The sequence below is a fragment of the Polyergus mexicanus genome, unplaced genomic scaffold, assembly GCF_030449975.1.
Source record: "Polyergus mexicanus isolate NDT 795.1 unplaced genomic scaffold, iyPolMexi1.0 SCAF_5, whole genome shotgun sequence".
Classification (NCBI taxonomy): domain Eukaryota; kingdom Metazoa; phylum Arthropoda; class Insecta; order Hymenoptera; family Formicidae; genus Polyergus; species Polyergus mexicanus.
The window spans coordinates 237,417-255,825 of NW_027223325.1; the positions used below are offsets into that span (position 1 = coordinate 237,417).

Consider the following 18,409-nt stretch of genomic DNA (forward strand, 5'->3'; position numbering starts at 1 on the left):
AAGATTAAAGATTGGAATTTGACTAATCAAAACAAAAGGAACTAAAATTTTTTTATCCTGATTGGTCAAATTTCAATCTTCAATCTCAATTTTCAATGCGTAGTCTGATACGGGTTTAAGCCGCGTTCCACTTAACGCCTGCAACGCTCATGGTATCGTTTCATCCTTTTTGTTCACGATATCTTTTAGTATATTAATAGAAAGTAACAGTAAAAAGATCAGCTATTTAACAATATGCAACGATCTAAAAATTATACGGTTATAACATTTCATTCATCATGTTGGCAATCCTGTCGAAAAGTTTGACGGTTGAAAAATTAAATTTACCCGTAATAAAGATGAAGAGATATGAAGAAATATTGCGATTCACAGAGATATTCCGTAAAGTGTACATATGATATCGTCATTTCGAATCGAGAAGGTATAAAAGCACAAGACGAGACGAGAGGGGAAACAAAGAACGCGGAAATGTCGGTGTAGCGCGACCGAGTAACCGATCCGATATGATTGGACCGTCGTGTGCCTTTCACTGCGATTGGTTCGTCTTACGTAAAGCGCGATTACCCGTAACGTGTGCATATGTAAGCGTGTATATATATACCCCTCCTCGCTGCCAAGTGTCGTCTTACACAACATCTCTCTCTCTCTCTCTCTCGTTCTCGTACACAACACGCAACTGACACAACATGCACAACACGCGACACGTACGATTGACAGTACTTTCGCAAGCGCACAGCTGTCAATTTGTCATGTGAAATTGTAACGGCGTAAAGACGACGGATCTCGCTCCTCGACGTCTCTTCTTTTAACGGGTAAATTAGATCCTTCAGATACGAATAGAAATAAATAGAATATTGGAGATTGCGATATATAAACGTTCATGTATAGCGGCTATCCCTGCGATTACCTCAAATTTATTCCATTTATCGTTACGGATGAAAAATTTGCTTTTGTCGAGCAGATGCGGGTGCGTGAAAAATCTGTCAGATATTTATATTTTTTTCAGTTTGGATCGCGTTTTATTTTAGAGTCTATAACGCGTACTTGCTTAAAATACGACAATATGCGTTGACCAGATTGCACAATTTCGTCTCTCTCTTTCTCTCCCTCTCACACTTGGCAAAATCGCGATTGATGTTTACGCTACATGTATGAAACGCCAAGCGGATAGGAATATGTATGCGTTTATGTATGTGCGTCTATTTTTATATCTTTGAGATAGATAATAAGTTATTTTTCTCACTTTCCATCGTAATTTCGAAGAAAATTTAATATTAATTAACAATGGTATAATCTCAACAAGTGTTACGCCAAATAAGTTTAATCGTGCGCATAAATTAATGCAACCGATGCTACTTGTCAATCACTTGTGGTTCAAGAGCAAATGTTATCTACATGCCATATTGTTGCAGATTATAAAGATGGCATTGATAGGATCGAACGCTCGAGTACAATAGATATTGCCCAAGGGCAAGCAAAATTTTCAGTACTACAGTAATGTATGCACAAATACTAATAATCTACAGAAGAAGAATTGGATTTAAATATTGGAAGATGTCTGTAATGGACATTTGTACGCAAGAGGAATAAATAAATTCATAGATAAATAATTGAATAAATCGCTGTCAGAGAAATAAGACACAGAGAAGCGGATGTGTTTATGCGTTTGCATTTGTACCTTTACTAAATATTATGTCGGGCACTGGACCAATTATATCGCAAACTATTGCTCGTCTACCGGAGGAGCATGAATCTGTCTCCATTGTAGATTACTCCAGTGTCAGGGGAAAGGTACATTGAGATTCTTTTTGCTAAATTTATATTTCTTTTCATAAATTGTTCTTTATAATATAATACATATATTGTAAATTTTCTTTTTTAGAATGTCTTGGTCAGTCCATCCGAGGATCAATACGAACTACTGCTAAGAAGATTGAGAGAAAGGATTCAGGATGGAGGCAGCGAGACAATCTTTGAAATTGGTATTGCTGAAGGTACAGATTTTTCAAAATGTTTTGAAAAAAAAAAAAAAAAAGTGCAATCATATTGTTTTTATACATTATTATATTAACTAGAAATCTTTGAATCAACCAATTCTTAAACAAATTCTTATGTAATATACTTAGATGGAACTGAGGGTGGATTAAAAGAGGATGAGTATGATGCGTCGGTTGCTACTTTACAGTCCCTTGCTGCAACATTGGAAGCAGATTGTGTACTTTTACGTCAAATTAAAGCAGATGACGGACTTACGGGACAATATCTAGTGAGGAGACGTCTCGATCGACAAGATTTCTTAGAAATCAGGTTTTCATTTAACGACATTAGTCTCTAAATCATTGTCAGCAGTCTTATAATTTTTAATGTAAGGATAATCATTCAACAACTGTTTAAAGGGTTGCTGTTGTTGGTAATGTGGATGCCGGTAAATCGACGCTATTAGGAGTTCTGACTCACGGCGAACTTGACAATGGACGAGGCCTGGCACGTCAAAAATTATTCCGTCACAAGCACGAGGCTGAAACAGGTCGGACCAGCTCAGTTGGAAATGACATACTCGGGTTCGATAGCGTCGGTGAGTATCGGCTCTTTGTTGCATATTTCTATATTATTTTTCACCTCTTACTATCATATCGTTACGGATTTGTAGGGAATGTAGTTAATAAACCTGAGCATGGATCACTAGACTGGGTTAAAATATGTGAGAAATCCTCTAAAGTAATAACGTTTATCGATCTCGCTGGCCATGAGAGATATTTAAAGACAACTGTCTTTGGAATGACGGGACACGCTCCAGACTTTGGTAAAAACATATTACGTTGCAACTACAATTGTAGAATGTGATAAAAATATCTTTTCCGCCACGACGGCGCCGTTTACCATTAAACGAGCTCGATGAATCGTAATCTTAATTCAAATATTATTTCAGGTATGTTAATGATTGGAGCGAATGCCGGTATTGTGGGAATGACTAAGGAACATTTGGGCCTTGCTTTAGCGCTGTCCGTACCGGTATTCGTCGTCGTCACAAAAATCGATATGTGCCCACCGAATGTCCTGCAGGAAAATTTAAAGCTGCTGATAAGGATTTTAAAGTCCCCTGGCTGCAGAAAAGTTCCAGTTACAGTTAAGACACCTGATGATGTAGTGGTTAGCGCCACGAATTTTGTCTCAGAACGGTAAATTCGTCGTATCTCATGTATATAGGCTTTATATAAAGAAAAATAATATTATAGTCAGACTACAACAGGGTATTGTAATATTTGCAGATTGTGTCCAATTTTTCAAGTATCCAATGTGTCCGGTGAAAATTTAAATCTTCTCAAGATGTTTCTCAATTTGCTGACTGCAAGGATTACTAGTCATGATGATGAACCTGCAGAATTTCAAATCGACGACACATACTCTGTACCAGTATGTATTACTTGATATTACACACAAATTATATTTTTTTATTACACGCGAATCGTGATTTTTATAATTAAAAATTTCAGGGTGTTGGTACAGTGGTATCTGGTACAACTTTGAAAGGTATTATAAAGTTAAACGATACCTTGCTATTAGGGCCCGATCCGTTGGGTCGGTTCACGCCTATAGCTGTCAAAAGTATTCATCGAAAAAGAATGCCGGTCCGCGAAGTCAGGGGCGGACAAACAGCTAGTTTCGCCTTAAAGAAGATTAAACGATCGCACATTCGCAAGGGAATGGTAATGGTTGCACCCGCGCTCAATCCACAGGCCAGTTGGGAATTTGAAGGTGAAATTTTGGTGTTACATCATCCTACAACAATCAGTTCACGCTATCAAGCAATGGGTAATTATTTTTTTAAATGATTATCATGCATCGCATCGTACATGTTAATGTACATTGAAAAAATTATTGCAGTACATTGTGGCAGTATAAGGCAAACTGCTTCTATATTGTCCATGTCCCAGGATTGTTTGAGAACGGGCGACAAAGCTCTAGTGCATTTTAGGTTTATCAAACATCCTGAATATATAAAACCTGGACAGAGAATGGTATTTAGAGAAGGTCGTACTAAAGCAGTAGGAAATGTAGTGAAACTTATACCGCATTCAAATAATACCACTACGCAAACATCGAGAATTAATAAGCCGAACAAAGCATTGCAAGCTCGACAAAACACAAATCTACAGGTATAATTTACACAATATGGTATAATTAAAATAGTTATTTCTCTCAATATATTTCATCTAATGTCTTTATAATATAAATAACTGATTTTAATGTAAGAAGCGAAAGTAAGTGAATAGATGTAACTTTGCTGTGTTAGGTTTTGGAAATAACCGAAGCTGACTCGATTATCGACGAACAAACGGCCAAACAAGAAAACGTGCCGCAAAAATCTGGTTTGAATCAGAATAAGAAAAGTAGAGGTCGAAGAGGAGGAAGATCTCATGCAAACAACAGTATTCAGCCTTTAACAGAGCAAAACCCTCCTGCAAAAGTGTAAGAGCTATCAATGTAAAAAAAAAAGGAAAAAAAAACTTATTAGTATACTCTTAAAATTTTCTATTATGTACAAGTTTCTTAAAAGATAATTCACAACATATCAATTTCATTTTATATTGTGGATTATCCTTCATCTAAAATTTTTTTCTCTAAAAAGAAAAAAATATATACTCTACAAAGTTATATTTTACAGTATATATAATAAATTTATTAGACAAACAATTTTACGCGTCTCAAATATTAAGCATATTTTCAAAAATATTCTTTTAACAAAATAACAAATCGGTAGTTATAGATCATATTATTTTTATAAAAGACACATGTGCAGATAAAATCAATATCAGGAAATACACATACTGTGTCTTTCATTTCTATGATATAAATATATATAGTATAATGGATGTATACATTTGTATAAGAGATATGTGAATACAACCCCTTTTTCAATGCCTTCAGATTTTAATGATAAAATTTGACATATTGATGTTGTGTTTCTCATTATGACAGTATATAATTATATCTATATTTATCTACATTGTATAAAAATTTATGTATATATATATATATATGTCTCATTTATATTGTTCATCCTTAAGCGGGGAGCACACTTTTGTATAAGCGCATAATCATAAGCATAAGGAATTTGATTGGTCCAATTCCTTATGCTTATGATATGTGCTTATGTAAAAGTGTGTGCTCTCTGCTTTAAAATACATCTTGCAAAGGAATTTCAAGTAGAAATACAATGCGCAGGTGCATTATAACTATTATTATTATTATTATTATTATTATTATTATTTGGGATATGGAGAAATTTTCATGAAAATTAATGCGGAATCTTTTCGAATATTTTTTTTGCGCTGATATTTATTCGAGATATTTTCATCATCATAAAAAAAAAAAATCATTTCCAATAGTCTTTCTATTGTTATCATTACTTGGCATAATAGCATTATTAGGGCAATATTCTGTAAAGAATAATGTCGCTCAAAATATCGAATAAAGGAGAAGAATGCAAGTCACAAGAATAGCATTTATTTAAAAGTATATATATTTTACAATTTTATATCCTTCGTCACCAATTCATTTTATCTTACCGTGATGTAACACTTCTAAAACATAATTAAAAAATCGCCAGAATGACAAAAATTTTAATTTATTATATATATATATATATTCTGCATTTTATTTTTATAATAGTTTTTACTTTATTTTCAGTTACGTGTATGTGTACAATTATACAATTGTTATATGTTTTTAATGTACATATATGTCTATAAAATGTAATAAGATATATTTAAAAAACACATAATTTCAACAATGAGCTAAATAAATAAAATATTTACTATAATATGAAACATCTAATGATTAGACATTTGAAATATTAATCGAAATCAGCACTGCATTTAATATGATAATTGTAAGTAAAGTGTATGAAAATTCTTTTTAGTTTACGAATGTGTACATTGTTAAAAATATATATAGAAAATCATTTTCGCGCGTATATGTTCGTAATATAATTTAAATTTATTTAAATTGTGTCGGTTTTAATTGGCGTCACTTTTAATCTATTTGTAAAATTGATCTACGATAATATTAATTTTGAATTGAAAATAAAATATAAATTTTAAACTCGAAATTGTCGCAAATTTAACGGAAAACATCAAACAACTGTATAATGGTTTCAGCTACATAAAATATACTATCAATTAATTTTAAATCTTAAATTCTAAATCTAATTAATTTCTAAATTTCAAATCTTAATTAATTTTAAAGCATTATATTTAAAAGATGATAAAAATAAAAATCGCTCTACACGATGATCAATTTATTAATAGAAATCTCGCTGATATTTACCTATTTATTTATAATCAGTTATATAAAATTATATATAACATCGTATTACATGTTTGTGTGCAGCGAGTCACAAAAATATTCCTGTAATTATAATTTCACAAATAATTTTCATATTTTTTTTTATTAAAAATGTGTGTGTGTGTGTGTGTGAGAGAGAGAGAGAGATAGAGATACCTGCTAATAAAACATTACATATATAAAATAAAAATTATCTGAAAATTTTTTTTAAAAATAATTAATACTTTAAAGTTAAAAATAGAGGGATACAAATCTTTTGTGACTTACTATGTTATTAGTTGAAATAGTTATCTTTTTTCGCTTTATAAACATAATAACTAATAATTTATTCGTATAATGAGGAAGTAATACTTTTTTTTAATTGTATATTATTTCATCTTTATCATTCATAAGAATCTAACAATATGTAGCACAAATTATTATTGTTGCGAAGAGATTCAATAGTATTAATTAAGAAATTGAATTAGTATAAATCATGGAATTTTTGCGCTTTTCGTCAATATTATATAAATAACAGGAAATATTGGAATTTTAGAATAAATTATGGCGAATAAACTATGATCAATAATTAGTACTATACAAATATCATGTGCTAGTTAATTGTTAAATGTTTTTCATTATTTTTTTTGTTTTCTGAAATCGCGATCAACAAATTGCCTTAAAAAACTTTGCGAGAATTATTAATAATAAAATTCATTAAAAATTAATATTTTATTATTATTTATATGGTAAATATAAATTATAAATATGGTATAAAACATAAATTGCAAAATTATGAATTACAGAAGAATAATTGCCTTTTATTCCTCTTTTCTTTTCATTTTTATCATTGTAAAAAAAAATACATAAAAATACATACAATTATAACAAAACATACAATTATTAAGCGACATCTTAATGATAGACGGATGATGATTTTGAAATTGACTTGGTAAAACTTCAAGATACGCAGTTATAACGCAGTTGTAACGTATCAGTTAAAGGAACGTTAAACAATGAGTTGACAATTCAAAAAGGATGTTGAAATTCAATTGAAACGATAATAATAAATGCTAAAGAGAAAAATTTACTTAACTTACATTTTTTTGCGGACCTCATATTACTTTTTTAGTTAATGTTTGTATTTTTATATAATTTATATTTAATAAATTGTATATTTTTATATTTGGATATTTATTTTTTTATTTGTGTATTGTGTAACATTTGCAATTTCTTATAAGCGAATAAAATCAAACGTTGATATTATATATATCTTTTTTAGTATCACAAGAATAAACGCGATATATATAAAAATGATAAAATACTTATAGATAGATAAAACTGAAATTTATAGCGGTTTCGATTCACACGCTTCTGATCAAACTGTGTATATTAATAAGTTTCATATTTGAAAAACTCGCGTTTTTAATCTTCTATTATCAATATGTTTTTCTTCTGCGATATCTGTATATACCGATGAAAATGATTAATCACTTCGGCGACAGAGAAAAAGAAACAGAAAATTATTCTCTCAAATTGAGAGAGGTAGCTAATGTACTAAAAGTTGACATAATTAGAAATAGCGGTTAATAAAATATAAATGCCACAGTCTTTATCTTATTATATATATATATAAGGAGAGATAAGAATTTTTCTAATAAAGAAAAATTATTATTATTATATACAAAATTTATGGTAGGCTATATATTGAGATGTTTTTCCGAAATTTTGAAAAAACAACGCACACATATATATATAAAGTGTTCGCATCATCCGTTGTGTGCAGATAGAGCGGGTGAAACCGAGGAGAAAAAGTCCTTGATTATTTTGCAATTTTCGTAATAATTATTGAGAAATCAATTTTTAAAAACCGACCAATTCATGCGTATAAGTGCGTGACGAGAAAAGTCAGTCCAAAAGTTTGCGGTTGCTAAATGCGTGACGAAATTTTGACGATTACGTACGAGCAGTAGATAACGCTGGATTCTCGCAACCACATATCAATGGGGCGTCCCTTTCTATCGCGCGCTTATACTAGTGCAAATTGGTCGATCTTTTTAAATTTATTTTTCAATAATTATTGCAAAGATCACAAAATGGTAAGACTTTTCTCCTTGGTTTTACCTGCTCTATCTGCACACGACAGGTAACGCGATTGACTCTAAACATTCCGTATATGCAGATATATGAAAAGCAATTGGTAAATATACTTCTGGCTTCAATTCAGAAATATCTGTTTAAAACAATAAATACAGACTTTCTGAATAGAAAGAGAGAAAGAGGAAGAAATTGGATTTAATTACAGTCAGTCTTATCAGTATCGTGCGATTCAAATACGCTATCAATTAAAATAAGACTTATTTTCGGCCGAAAAGACCAATTGTCAGTTTTCAGACGACACTAAAAAAAAAAATAGAGAAGAAAAAAAAGAAAAGCGGAATATCATGTTCATTCAATTCAATTTAATTATCCCATAAAAGTCGTTATCGACAGTTTTCAAGCTCGAGGTACGTAAGATTGACTGTTATAATGATTATGTGCCTCGTGGTTTGTCGAACGCATGTGCAACGCGAAATCTTGCACCGAACTGCACTCGAAACCCGGACAGTATATGCATATGTAACGCTCCGGATTTTGCGACACCTGCAGCATCGTGTTCATGAGCATTATATTAATCGAGTTCGCCGGTACCGCATTGTTTGGCGCTAACTGATAAGGCACGCTGTCTTTAGACAATAGGATTGGATAATTACGCACGTCATTGCCGACACTTGTGTGCTGCTGCTGCTGTTGTTGTTGTTGTTGTTGCTGCTGTTGTTGTCGTTGTTGTTGCTGCTGCTGCTGTTGCTCCGGATACGAGGATGGTGGATGTGGGAGTCTGGGTACTTGAATAGTTTGTATAAACGGTTTAACCGCCACGGTGCCGACGCTCTGGTGACCAAGTTGAACCGTCGTGCTTATCGGATAAGCGATCTGAGGCGGTAAGTTTTGATGGTAGATCGGCTTCTGTTGCGTCATTTGTTGCGGCGCGACAATGGAATTGTTCAACGACGGGATCCACGAGAGATTGTACTGCGGTGCCTTATTAAGTTTCATCATCTGGTTCATTGGTGTATTATACGTGACCTTATGCAACGGCTTTACGCCGGCTACTTGATATTGTCGGGAATTGTCGAAATTGATTACTCGATTTAATGGACGTACATTGCCAGATGGATGCACGCTGCCGGATGGAGGCGCGTTGTCGCATGAAGATGCGGTACCGGATAGAAGCGCATTGCCAGATGGATGTATGTTGCCGGATGGAGGCGCGTTACTGGATAGAGGCGTGTTACCTGTAATCACCGAAGAAGATTGAGGGACATGACGTTGAATCTGTGTTATGTGCCTCGAGGGATTAAACTCCGACTTCTCTGATGTATATGCTTGATTCACTTTCTGCTCGTCCTGAGAAACATGCACGTATTTATGCTTTATCAATTTGTACAGGCTATCGAAGAACAGACCACACGTGTGACACAAAAAATTCTGCGATGAAACGTCCGTTAGTTCTGCCAAGGATTTTACGCGTAGAAAAGATTTGGGTATTGAGTTCATGACATTCTGCGGTAATGACACGTCCTTGGCTCTTTCTCCGGCAGGTTTCGCGCTTGAAGATATCGAACTATTATCCGCGCTATTCTCGTTGTCGGCTAGTTGTGTCGTTGCCGTTAAATTCAAAATATTCGTACAATCGATGATTGTTTCGTTATCTTGTGAAACATTTGCATTTACTTCGAGCTGTGTTACGAGCTCTCTTGTCAAACTAACTTCAGTATTTGAATTCAAAGTCGTCAAATTAACTTCGGCATTTAAATTTAAAGTCTTGCTAACATTGCCAGAAGTTTCTACAGAGGCAGCGGTCGGAGAAGCATCGTTGAAACATTTTCTCTGTCCATCAGGGATAAACGCGGTAACATCGGACGTCGTAGCGCTTCCTTGCGTATTATTACATTTAACGGAAGACGCGTCATCGGATTTTCTTGACTCGGCCTTTCTGATCACATTCGACATTAAATTCTCCTCGCTCTCTGACATCACTATTGTCAACTCCTCCTCATCTGAATCATCCTCATCGAGATTCTCCGAATTATCGTTGCTATTTTTATTCTTCTCGTTATCGCCATTTTCTGCCGCTCGTATTGATTTCGCCACATCAATCGAAGGGATTTGCGCGAGTGATTTTTGCTGGACATTCGCGTCATTCCCGATAGCTTGTGTTTCTTTACTGGAAGATACCAGTGATAATTCTTGCGATGTTGTCTCGTCTCTTATGGATTGTTTATTTTTAGACAACAAATTTTGCTGTACAGAAGCCCTCGACTGTTCTTTCTGAATCGGATTATCATCTGCGATAATCTTCTCGGAAGATTCTTTTCCATCAAAGGAACTCAAACTCTCGCAAGGTATATGATCGTCGTTTATAGCGGCATGTCGTATATTCGTTTCAAAGTTCTGGTCGCGATAAATCACTTTACACGAGATCGGTTCGTGTTGTTTTTCGGCACTATTCCTGTGTGTAATTGCATGTTCTTGAAATAGATCGATGGTGTCGTAATGATTCTGGCAGAGAGAACATATATAGACTTCCTGTAGCTTATCGTGAGTCATCCAATGCTCTTCGAAATTTTTCAGAGATTTCCACATGGTCGTGCACACTTTGCAGATAAACACCTTCGTAATGGCAGTAACGGTGACGCAAGTGTAATGCGAGTGCAACTCCCGTTTCTGTTTGTGCTCCAACGAATGCATCTCGAAGTGCGCCCTATTATAAAATGTCTCATTGCAAAATCCACATATCAACAAAATTTGCATCTTCTTAGACATGACCGAGCTTGCGTTCCTGCCATCCGAGGATCCACTATCATTGGCAACGACGGCAGCCTTGTATCGACAGAGCACTTTGTGCGACTTCAGATCCTTTTCCAAAGTGAAAAGCGCATTACATTCTCGGCATCTGTAATCAGCTACTTGTATATAAACTTCGATCTGTTTTTCGTTATCCACGGCTGACAGCGTCTCGTTGTCCACGCCTGGCAGCGTCTCGTTGTCCACGATTGGCAGCGTCTCGATGAGTTTCATACTGACATAGGCAATTTTCGGAAATGATAAGCGACTAGCCAAAAACAACCTGTTCTTCACATGATTGTGGAAATGGTTATTGAACAGAGGTCCTTGCGAATAGAAGATCACTTTACATATGTTGCAGAGGAAAGACAGTCTTAGAATTTTGCGATTTAGTCGGCCATGCATTGTTAGGTGAGTCTGCAATTCCTGGATAGAGTTCAGTGTTTTTTGGCAGGCGACACACAATAATTTGGGTGTCCTGTTGCGTCGTCGATTCTTGGCGCAAGATGCATGAACGGCGCGCTGACAATGTGTCTCAAAGCATTCAAAGCGTCGAAACAGAGTCTGGCAAGGATCGCACAATAACACTATCTCAATCTGAATGTTGTGAGTCTCTTTGACTGATTCGGGCCTGTGACACTTGCAGATGACAATAGGCTTCGTCGGTTGAAGTTTCAAAGATGTTAATGCACACTCTTTTTCTTTCTCCACATATCGAATCCTGTCCGTCCTGTGTTCGACGTCATTAGCTGCAGACATCGATTGTTCTTTTTGTAAATTTTGCTTCATCTCGGCTTGTAATAAATTTGAAGTTTTGTCTCTCTTCTTAGCTGCATTGCGCTGCGACACTTCTAAAGCAGCCAGATTTCGATCCGTATTCGATTCATTTGCGTTCTCTAATCCTTTCTCCTGTACATCGACACTGATTCTGGTCTCTTTAGAAGCTGCTTCTACTTCTATTAAAGTATCGGGAACTCGATGATTGTTTTCGTTAGTCTTTTGATGATTGTTTTCGTTAGTCTTTTGATGATCGTTTTCGTTACTATTTCGACGCGTGGAGATATTTTTGCTTGGTGTATATGCATTCTTGATAATGCGATTTGCATGTTTAAACATATGTTCGAATAGCTGCAAATAGCTATTAAAGAATCGTAAGCAAACTTTGCATTGTTTTCCTTTATCGCTGTTTTCCTTTAAGCTACAAGAATTTTGACGCCTTATTTCTGAAAGCTCTGTTCCACTTGGCGATCTTAGATTCAAATCAGAGTTTGACTTTACAATCAACCTGGTTTTAGTTTTTGTTTGTGGCGTCCATAAACGTCCCTTGCTCTGTATTTCGCTGCCAGTCGACAGTGATGAGAACGAAGGTGAAATGGTTTCTTCAGCGGTATTACTAAGAGTTCGATTGGATTTGCGAAAGTCACTTTTTATATTAACAGAAGAATTTTGTTGAGATGTCGATGGTTTTGAACACTTATTTTTGTCTTGACAAATTTTATCCCTTATTATTTTCTCATTTTTCGTGGATTCTATGCGTTTCGATGCATTGTGACGCAAAGAACTCGTGACTTTTTTACATGAATTAATCGCCATGTGTTTTTGTAGCGATTGGTAATTCTCGAACGGCATACTACATATAATACAGTTAAATTTATTTTTGCACAATAACTGATTAATGCTCCATATTTCTGACGTCTTCGACATCTTTATAGGTGTCGTATCATTGATTAATAGTTGAAGATTGCTCGGTTTCTCAAATGATTTTAATGACATTTTCTCCAAAACCTTTTTGTTTGAATTCAAGGAAGAATCTGATACAATAATACTCTCTTCTATAACATCTTTACGCGGACTTTTAGAAATGCTGCTATTTTTAAATTGAAGATCCTTCTTAGCGATAGTTTCTTCAACTCTTGCGTTACTTGAAAAATTCGTATCATTAGTGAATAATTCGAATTTAGATGTCTTGTTACATTTTGTCGATTGTACTGACTCTTGTTTGTTTGATGAAGTATGTTTTCCAGGTGATTTTACTGATATATTATCTTTTATGGAAGATGTAGATGTGAAAGCCAAAGAACTGGAAACTGAATTCTTACATCCCGCGTCTGCCGATTTCTTTGGCGAGTTTCGCGGAATGGAGACTGCTTTTGTTGATGTCGATTGAACAGAAGCGGATTGCTTGCCATTCGTTTTTTGCGGTTTCCTCACGGATTTTTGTGTACAAAATGCATTTCTCCATATTTCCAGAAGCGACTTCTGCGGCGAATTACTGTTTTTGCTTCTCAACATTTTCGGTGATGAATTTTTATACAGACTTTGGCTAGAGATGAATGCAAAATTAACATTCTTGTTACTACTACTTTCCACGACTCGATCATCTGCAAAAATTAAGCATAAATAACATATCAATGAAAAAATCAATAATCGACAAAATTATAAAAAATAATATTACTACAGTCAATATCGCTTAATACTATTGATTAAAATTATTGCCTAATATTATCTTTTAAACAATAGTTGTAATATACAATATATATGTACATAGGATAACCTGTCAAAAAAAATTATCGCAACTTTCAAATTTTCAATATTTCTCAAATTAAAATTCAATCAAAATGAAATATCTATTTGAAATTCGACAAATAATATGTTATTATTTTTCTAAAGCTTAATTTTGAAACTTTTTATTTTCAATTTCTTGTAACATTAGACACTTTATTTTAAATTTATATGTTTTTAAATTTTTATTTTAAAGTATAAAATTATTTCAAAATTTTTTATAGAAAAAATTGATTTAAAATTAACTAAAGAATCTATGGTTTAAAAAAAATGTATAGTAAGAAATGTCCTACAGTAATTAACTTAATCTGAAAAATATTTAGAATATATTTGTATATACAACTTTTTAATAAAAAATTTCTTAATATTAATTGCACGAGATTTCGAAAGATTGGTATGATAATATATCAGATTTTTTAGTTCTGATTTTTTCAATAATGTTACATTCAGTAATGTTACATTCGGTAATATTACAAAACACTAAAGTTTTATAAAAACACGTACTTCAAATAATAACATATTAGACAAATAAAAATTAATATTCAGAAAAAAAAATGGATATATCACAATAAAATTTGGAAGAAAGTTGTACCTCTTACTAAACTTCCATCTATATCAGGTTGTTTGGAACTTTTGTTCACACTTTGTTCATCAGACAAACTGCGGCTTGTCTTATCATTTTCTGTGCGAGTGACGTTCACGTCTGTCATGCGTTTTTTTTGTAAATGTGCGAATCCATACAATAACGATACGCGAGGTTTGAATGAAAAAGTAGAACTTATTACCAAGTTTATATATTTCTTTGTTAAACGATCGATCTCGATTGCCGAATATTTACCATTTTCGGAAGAATTCTTTAAAGCCTCCAATTTTATTATCAAAACTCTAGGCTTTTTGAATAGCTTGTATTTCTTTCTTAACTTTATCATATTCAATCGTTCATCGTTTAACCTCGCGGGACAATATTTCTCAACGCAAGTACTAGACACTATTGACGATTGCGACAGATCTTTATGGTTATTTTGTGTTTTTGATAAGTTTTGTTTTTGACATCCATCTAACGAAATGATTTCGTTTCTTTGATGTCTTAATGCTGCTTGCTTTTGCTTGTCCAATTGTTTTTTTATTGATTGAGATTGAATAATTTCTAAAGCATTTTTTATTCTGTTTGCTCGCCATTTAATGACATCCATGTCATCCATTTGTTCCAATCTCATTAAAGTAATACACGCCTCATGATTTATCTGTATATTCGGACGCGATTTTTCTTGATCCATCCTTTCATAAAACGAATGAGATTTATTTTGATTATCAATTCCAGTAATTTCCATATTTCTTTCAACTGCAGTTCCATTATCGTCAGATGTATCTGACAATATTCTTCGACAGCGTTTTCTCCTTGATCTAGGCTCCTCAGATGATACAGATAAGGACCTTTTTTTTTTAGACTTCCATTCATCCAGTTCTCCTTGTATGACAAATTTTCTGGATCTCAACCTTTCATGAACCAGTCTTTTCGTTGACCTTTCTTTATCTTTAGACAAAGTGCATTTGGATACACAAATCTTGTCAGTATTTAAATTCTTCTCAGTGGTCTCGCTATTTGATAATGATGAAGATGAAAAACTGTAACGTGCAACTGCATCAATAGTGTTGTTAGATAATGTATTCCTTTTTTGATGAAATTCGTATGGTAAAATACGTGCACATATATATGTTTTATCGCCACATAAGTCTTCCTTTTTATTCTGTGCTTCATGTGTCAATAAAGTAAAATCTTCAGTATTTTCTTGTGCATTTTGTACAACTTGCTGAGTAGCTACACATGATTCTTCTTCTATTCTTTGTGGTTGTTCATATAAGCGAGCATATGTATTATTATCTATTTTACTTTCTAATAATTCCATAGCAATTTCAGTAGTAGGTCTTTTCTCCTTTTCAAGTATTTGTTGAACTGAAGATTTTTTAGAAGTTTTTTTCCTTTTCTGAACATTTCCAAATTTCCACAATTTGTATCTTTTTCTAATGTATATATATTTATTTTTATTGAAGAATGTAACTGGTTTTCCATTCTTTATTTTTGTATTTGGTAAACGTGTAAGCTTTACTGAAATATCTTTGACGAGGCAATTTCTCTCTTTAATTGAATCTTGCACCAAATCATTTGTCTGCTTCATTGCCAGATTTAAATTTGTATTTACTATTGATTTACTGCAACTCGGTGATGGATTAAATAATTCCTTATCAGAGTTATCCATCTATAACATATTTAATATATAAACAAATTATGACTATTTTAATTGAAATATATATGAGTATGTTATATAATCATATTGTTAATAGATACATATAAAATATTATATTTATTGTTGTCAAATAAACTTTTATCAATATTGAATGTACAAGAAAAAACGCAACGTATATATTACTAAATTAGATTAAAATAATTAACATACAATAATCGATAAGACGTGAATAATATAATATAAATAAAACAAAGTTAAAAAATAAAGCGCCGACGTTGCAGTGCTTTATTTTTTTCTTTGCGATTTATTTTGTTATATGGACTTGCTCCGAACTTGGCTGTATTTGTTTCTTATGTCCTTCTTATCGATTGTTTATTATTCTCGGAGCCTTTTATTTATATTCATTGAAGAAAGATTGTAATAAATGTTGATTATTGCACTATACTGTTTTTTCAGACCCATGTATATTCTTGCATTTGTTTACATTATCTGAAACTAAATTGAACTAGTGCAGTTCTAGTGCAGCCCCAGGTCAGCTAAAAAGAACAAACCATTTATCTTTCTCCTTCTAATATGGAGAGAAAAAAATAAACTCTGAACTAGTGCAGCCAGTTCAGTTATAAAAAACAAACCTAATCTTTCCTGAATATTTTATCTATAAGACAACAATATCCTATAATCCCGTGATAAGTGGTTTATTATGTTTCATAATAAATCGCTTTGCATCGCATATTTATATCGACATAAATTGGATATTCTAACCTCTTTTTTTACGAATATAAAGATTCCTCGCTGATCAGAGATAAATTGAATCAGAGAATTGATTGAAGTATCGCAACTTTTAGAAGCTGATGCTTCAATCGAGAGCTATGTTTAGATCCTTTCCGTACAGGTTAGATTAGAATGACGATGTCACAAAATAATCTATTGGCATTGCACAATGGTTTATTTAACTATTTTCTAGCCGCGGTGTTTTCGCTTGGCGATCATACGTAAGAATTGATAAAAATCTATCTGATTCTATTCTATACCTTTATCTCACAACATTACATACGAATGTCTTATCGTTGGCCGTTGATCGACTCTCGTTTTACCACCTACCACGTTCTACTTTCGTTCTCCGTTCATTGTTCATTCTCACCCAAATCACATGACTCATAAAGCCCGTATCACACTAGAGACTTGCGACTAGGATTGCGTCTGCGATTGCGATGAGCTATACTCCACACTTGCAATTGGCGGTTACTACGGCTCATGCTCAAGGCCAATTTCACCAAGTCCGTTTAGATGAACCGACGGTTATGCCCGTATCAGATTACACATTGAAAATTGAAGATTAAAGATTGGAATTTGACCGAATTTGATCAGAACAAAAGAGACTAAAATTTCTTTGTCCTGATTGGCCAAATTTCAATCTTCAATGCGTAGTCTGATATGGATTTTAGGGCTCGAGCACAGACTTTTGCATAAAGGTGCCTTTACATGGCAGCATTAAGCGTCGAATTTAAACGAGATAGATTCTAGGCTGAAATTAGATTTTGCGCAATTTTCTGCGCAGACGCTCGACGCTTAAGCGGGGAGCACAAACTTTTGCATAAGCGCATAATTATAAGCATAAGGAATTTGATTGGTCAATTTCCTTATGCATAAGGAAATTGACCAATCAAATTCTTTATGCTTATGATTAAGCGCTTATGCAAAAGTATGTGCTTCCCGCTTTAACGCTACCATGTAAAGACACCTTAAGCGCATAACCATAAGCATACATAATCAGTTCTTATATTTAAGACTGTCTTAAGCACAGTTTTAAGATATTCTAAAGGACTTAAGCAGAATAGCTGACTTGACAATATTTTATGACTTTAATATTGTAGTACAGTATTGTGCATTTCTTCAAGACAAAGACTTAAGTCATAAAACATTGTCAAGTCAGTTATTCTGCTCAAGCCCAAACCAATCACAGAGCCGTATTAGCATCTTAAAGCGGCGTCCACAATAGAGATTTTAAGCCCTAACTCTTAAGAAATTGACTAATCACAGTCGAGTATTCTTCTCATACTTGACTCTGTATACTTCCCATACTTCTTAAAGCTTAGGCCTTAAAATCTCTATTGTAGACGCCGCTTAAGACGATCTTGAAATAAGAACTGACTATGAATACCGGCCGTAGACTCTAGTCGATCCGATTAGATAGGATTTTTTAACACACCCTATAATGCTAGATCACGTGACAACCTACACGCGCAAGGCGCAAGTAACTTCGTGTGCGCAATTACGTTTTCTTCTTCCCTCAGCCTTCAAATACACGGCAATAATTGAGCAGCAGAGTAACTTAGTATCACACGATTGATTATCAAATACAGAATTTAAAATTTCTTCATCTGACA

General features: G+C 33.6%; 2 protein-coding genes across 6 annotated transcripts; one reads left to right on the forward strand and one right to left on the reverse strand.

The window, feature by feature from the left end:
- The first annotated feature begins 614 nt into the window (after positions 1-614).
- On the forward strand, positions 615-5,632 carry Gtpbp1 (GTP-binding protein 1). The gene is made up of 11 exons (XM_070296302.1): positions 615-812; positions 1,413-1,791; positions 1,883-1,994; positions 2,127-2,307; positions 2,397-2,575; positions 2,651-2,803; positions 2,930-3,179; positions 3,270-3,414; positions 3,495-3,813; positions 3,886-4,157; positions 4,295-5,632. The coding sequence occupies exons 2-11, from the start codon at positions 1,693-1,695 to the stop codon at positions 4,472-4,474; spliced, it is 1,890 nt and encodes a 629-aa protein (XP_070152403.1). The 5' UTR covers positions 615-812; positions 1,413-1,692; the 3' UTR covers positions 4,475-5,632.
- Positions 5,527-17,299, reverse strand: LOC138933526 (serine-rich adhesin for platelets). Of its 5 annotated transcripts, XM_070296299.1 has the most exons (5): positions 17,054-17,299; positions 16,785-16,946; positions 16,233-16,558; positions 14,369-16,034; positions 5,527-13,595 (listed from the first exon to the last, which is right to left on the reverse strand). In XM_070296299.1, exons 4-5 carry the CDS (start codon positions 16,032-16,034, stop codon positions 8,824-8,826), a joined length of 6,438 nt encoding a protein of 2,145 aa, XP_070152400.1. In that variant the 5' UTR covers positions 16,233-16,558; positions 16,785-16,946; positions 17,054-17,299; the 3' UTR covers positions 5,527-8,823. The 5 variants fall into 5 exon arrangements, with proteins under 5 accessions (XP_070152400.1, XP_070152401.1, XP_070152398.1 ...); XM_070296300.1 differs by lacking the exon at positions 16,785-16,946 and having other exon boundaries at positions 16,233-16,517; XM_070296297.1 differs by lacking the exon at positions 16,785-16,946.
- Positions 17,300-18,409: the final 1,110 nt, after the last annotated feature.

Bases quoted from the DNA above. Each gene is read 5' to 3' on its own strand.
- Gtpbp1 (XM_070296302.1), top strand. From the start codon at position 1,693: ATGTCGGGCACTGGACCAATTATATCGCAAACTATTGCTCGTCTACCG. The intron at 1,792-1,882 runs GTACATTGAGAT...TTTCTTTTTTAG, and splicing joins ACTCCAGTGTCAGGGGAAAG to AATGTCTTGGTCAGTCCATC. The intron at 1,995-2,126 runs GTACAGATTTTT...TAATATACTTAG, and splicing joins TGAAATTGGTATTGCTGAAG to ATGGAACTGAGGGTGGATTA.
- LOC138933526 (XM_070296301.1), bottom strand. From the start codon at position 16,034: ATGGATAACTCTGATAAGGAATTATTTAATCCATCACCGAGTTGCAGT. The intron at 13,596-14,368 runs GTACAACTTTCT...TAATTTTTGCAG, and splicing joins AGATGGAAGTTTAGTAAGAG to ATGATCGAGTCGTGGAAAGT.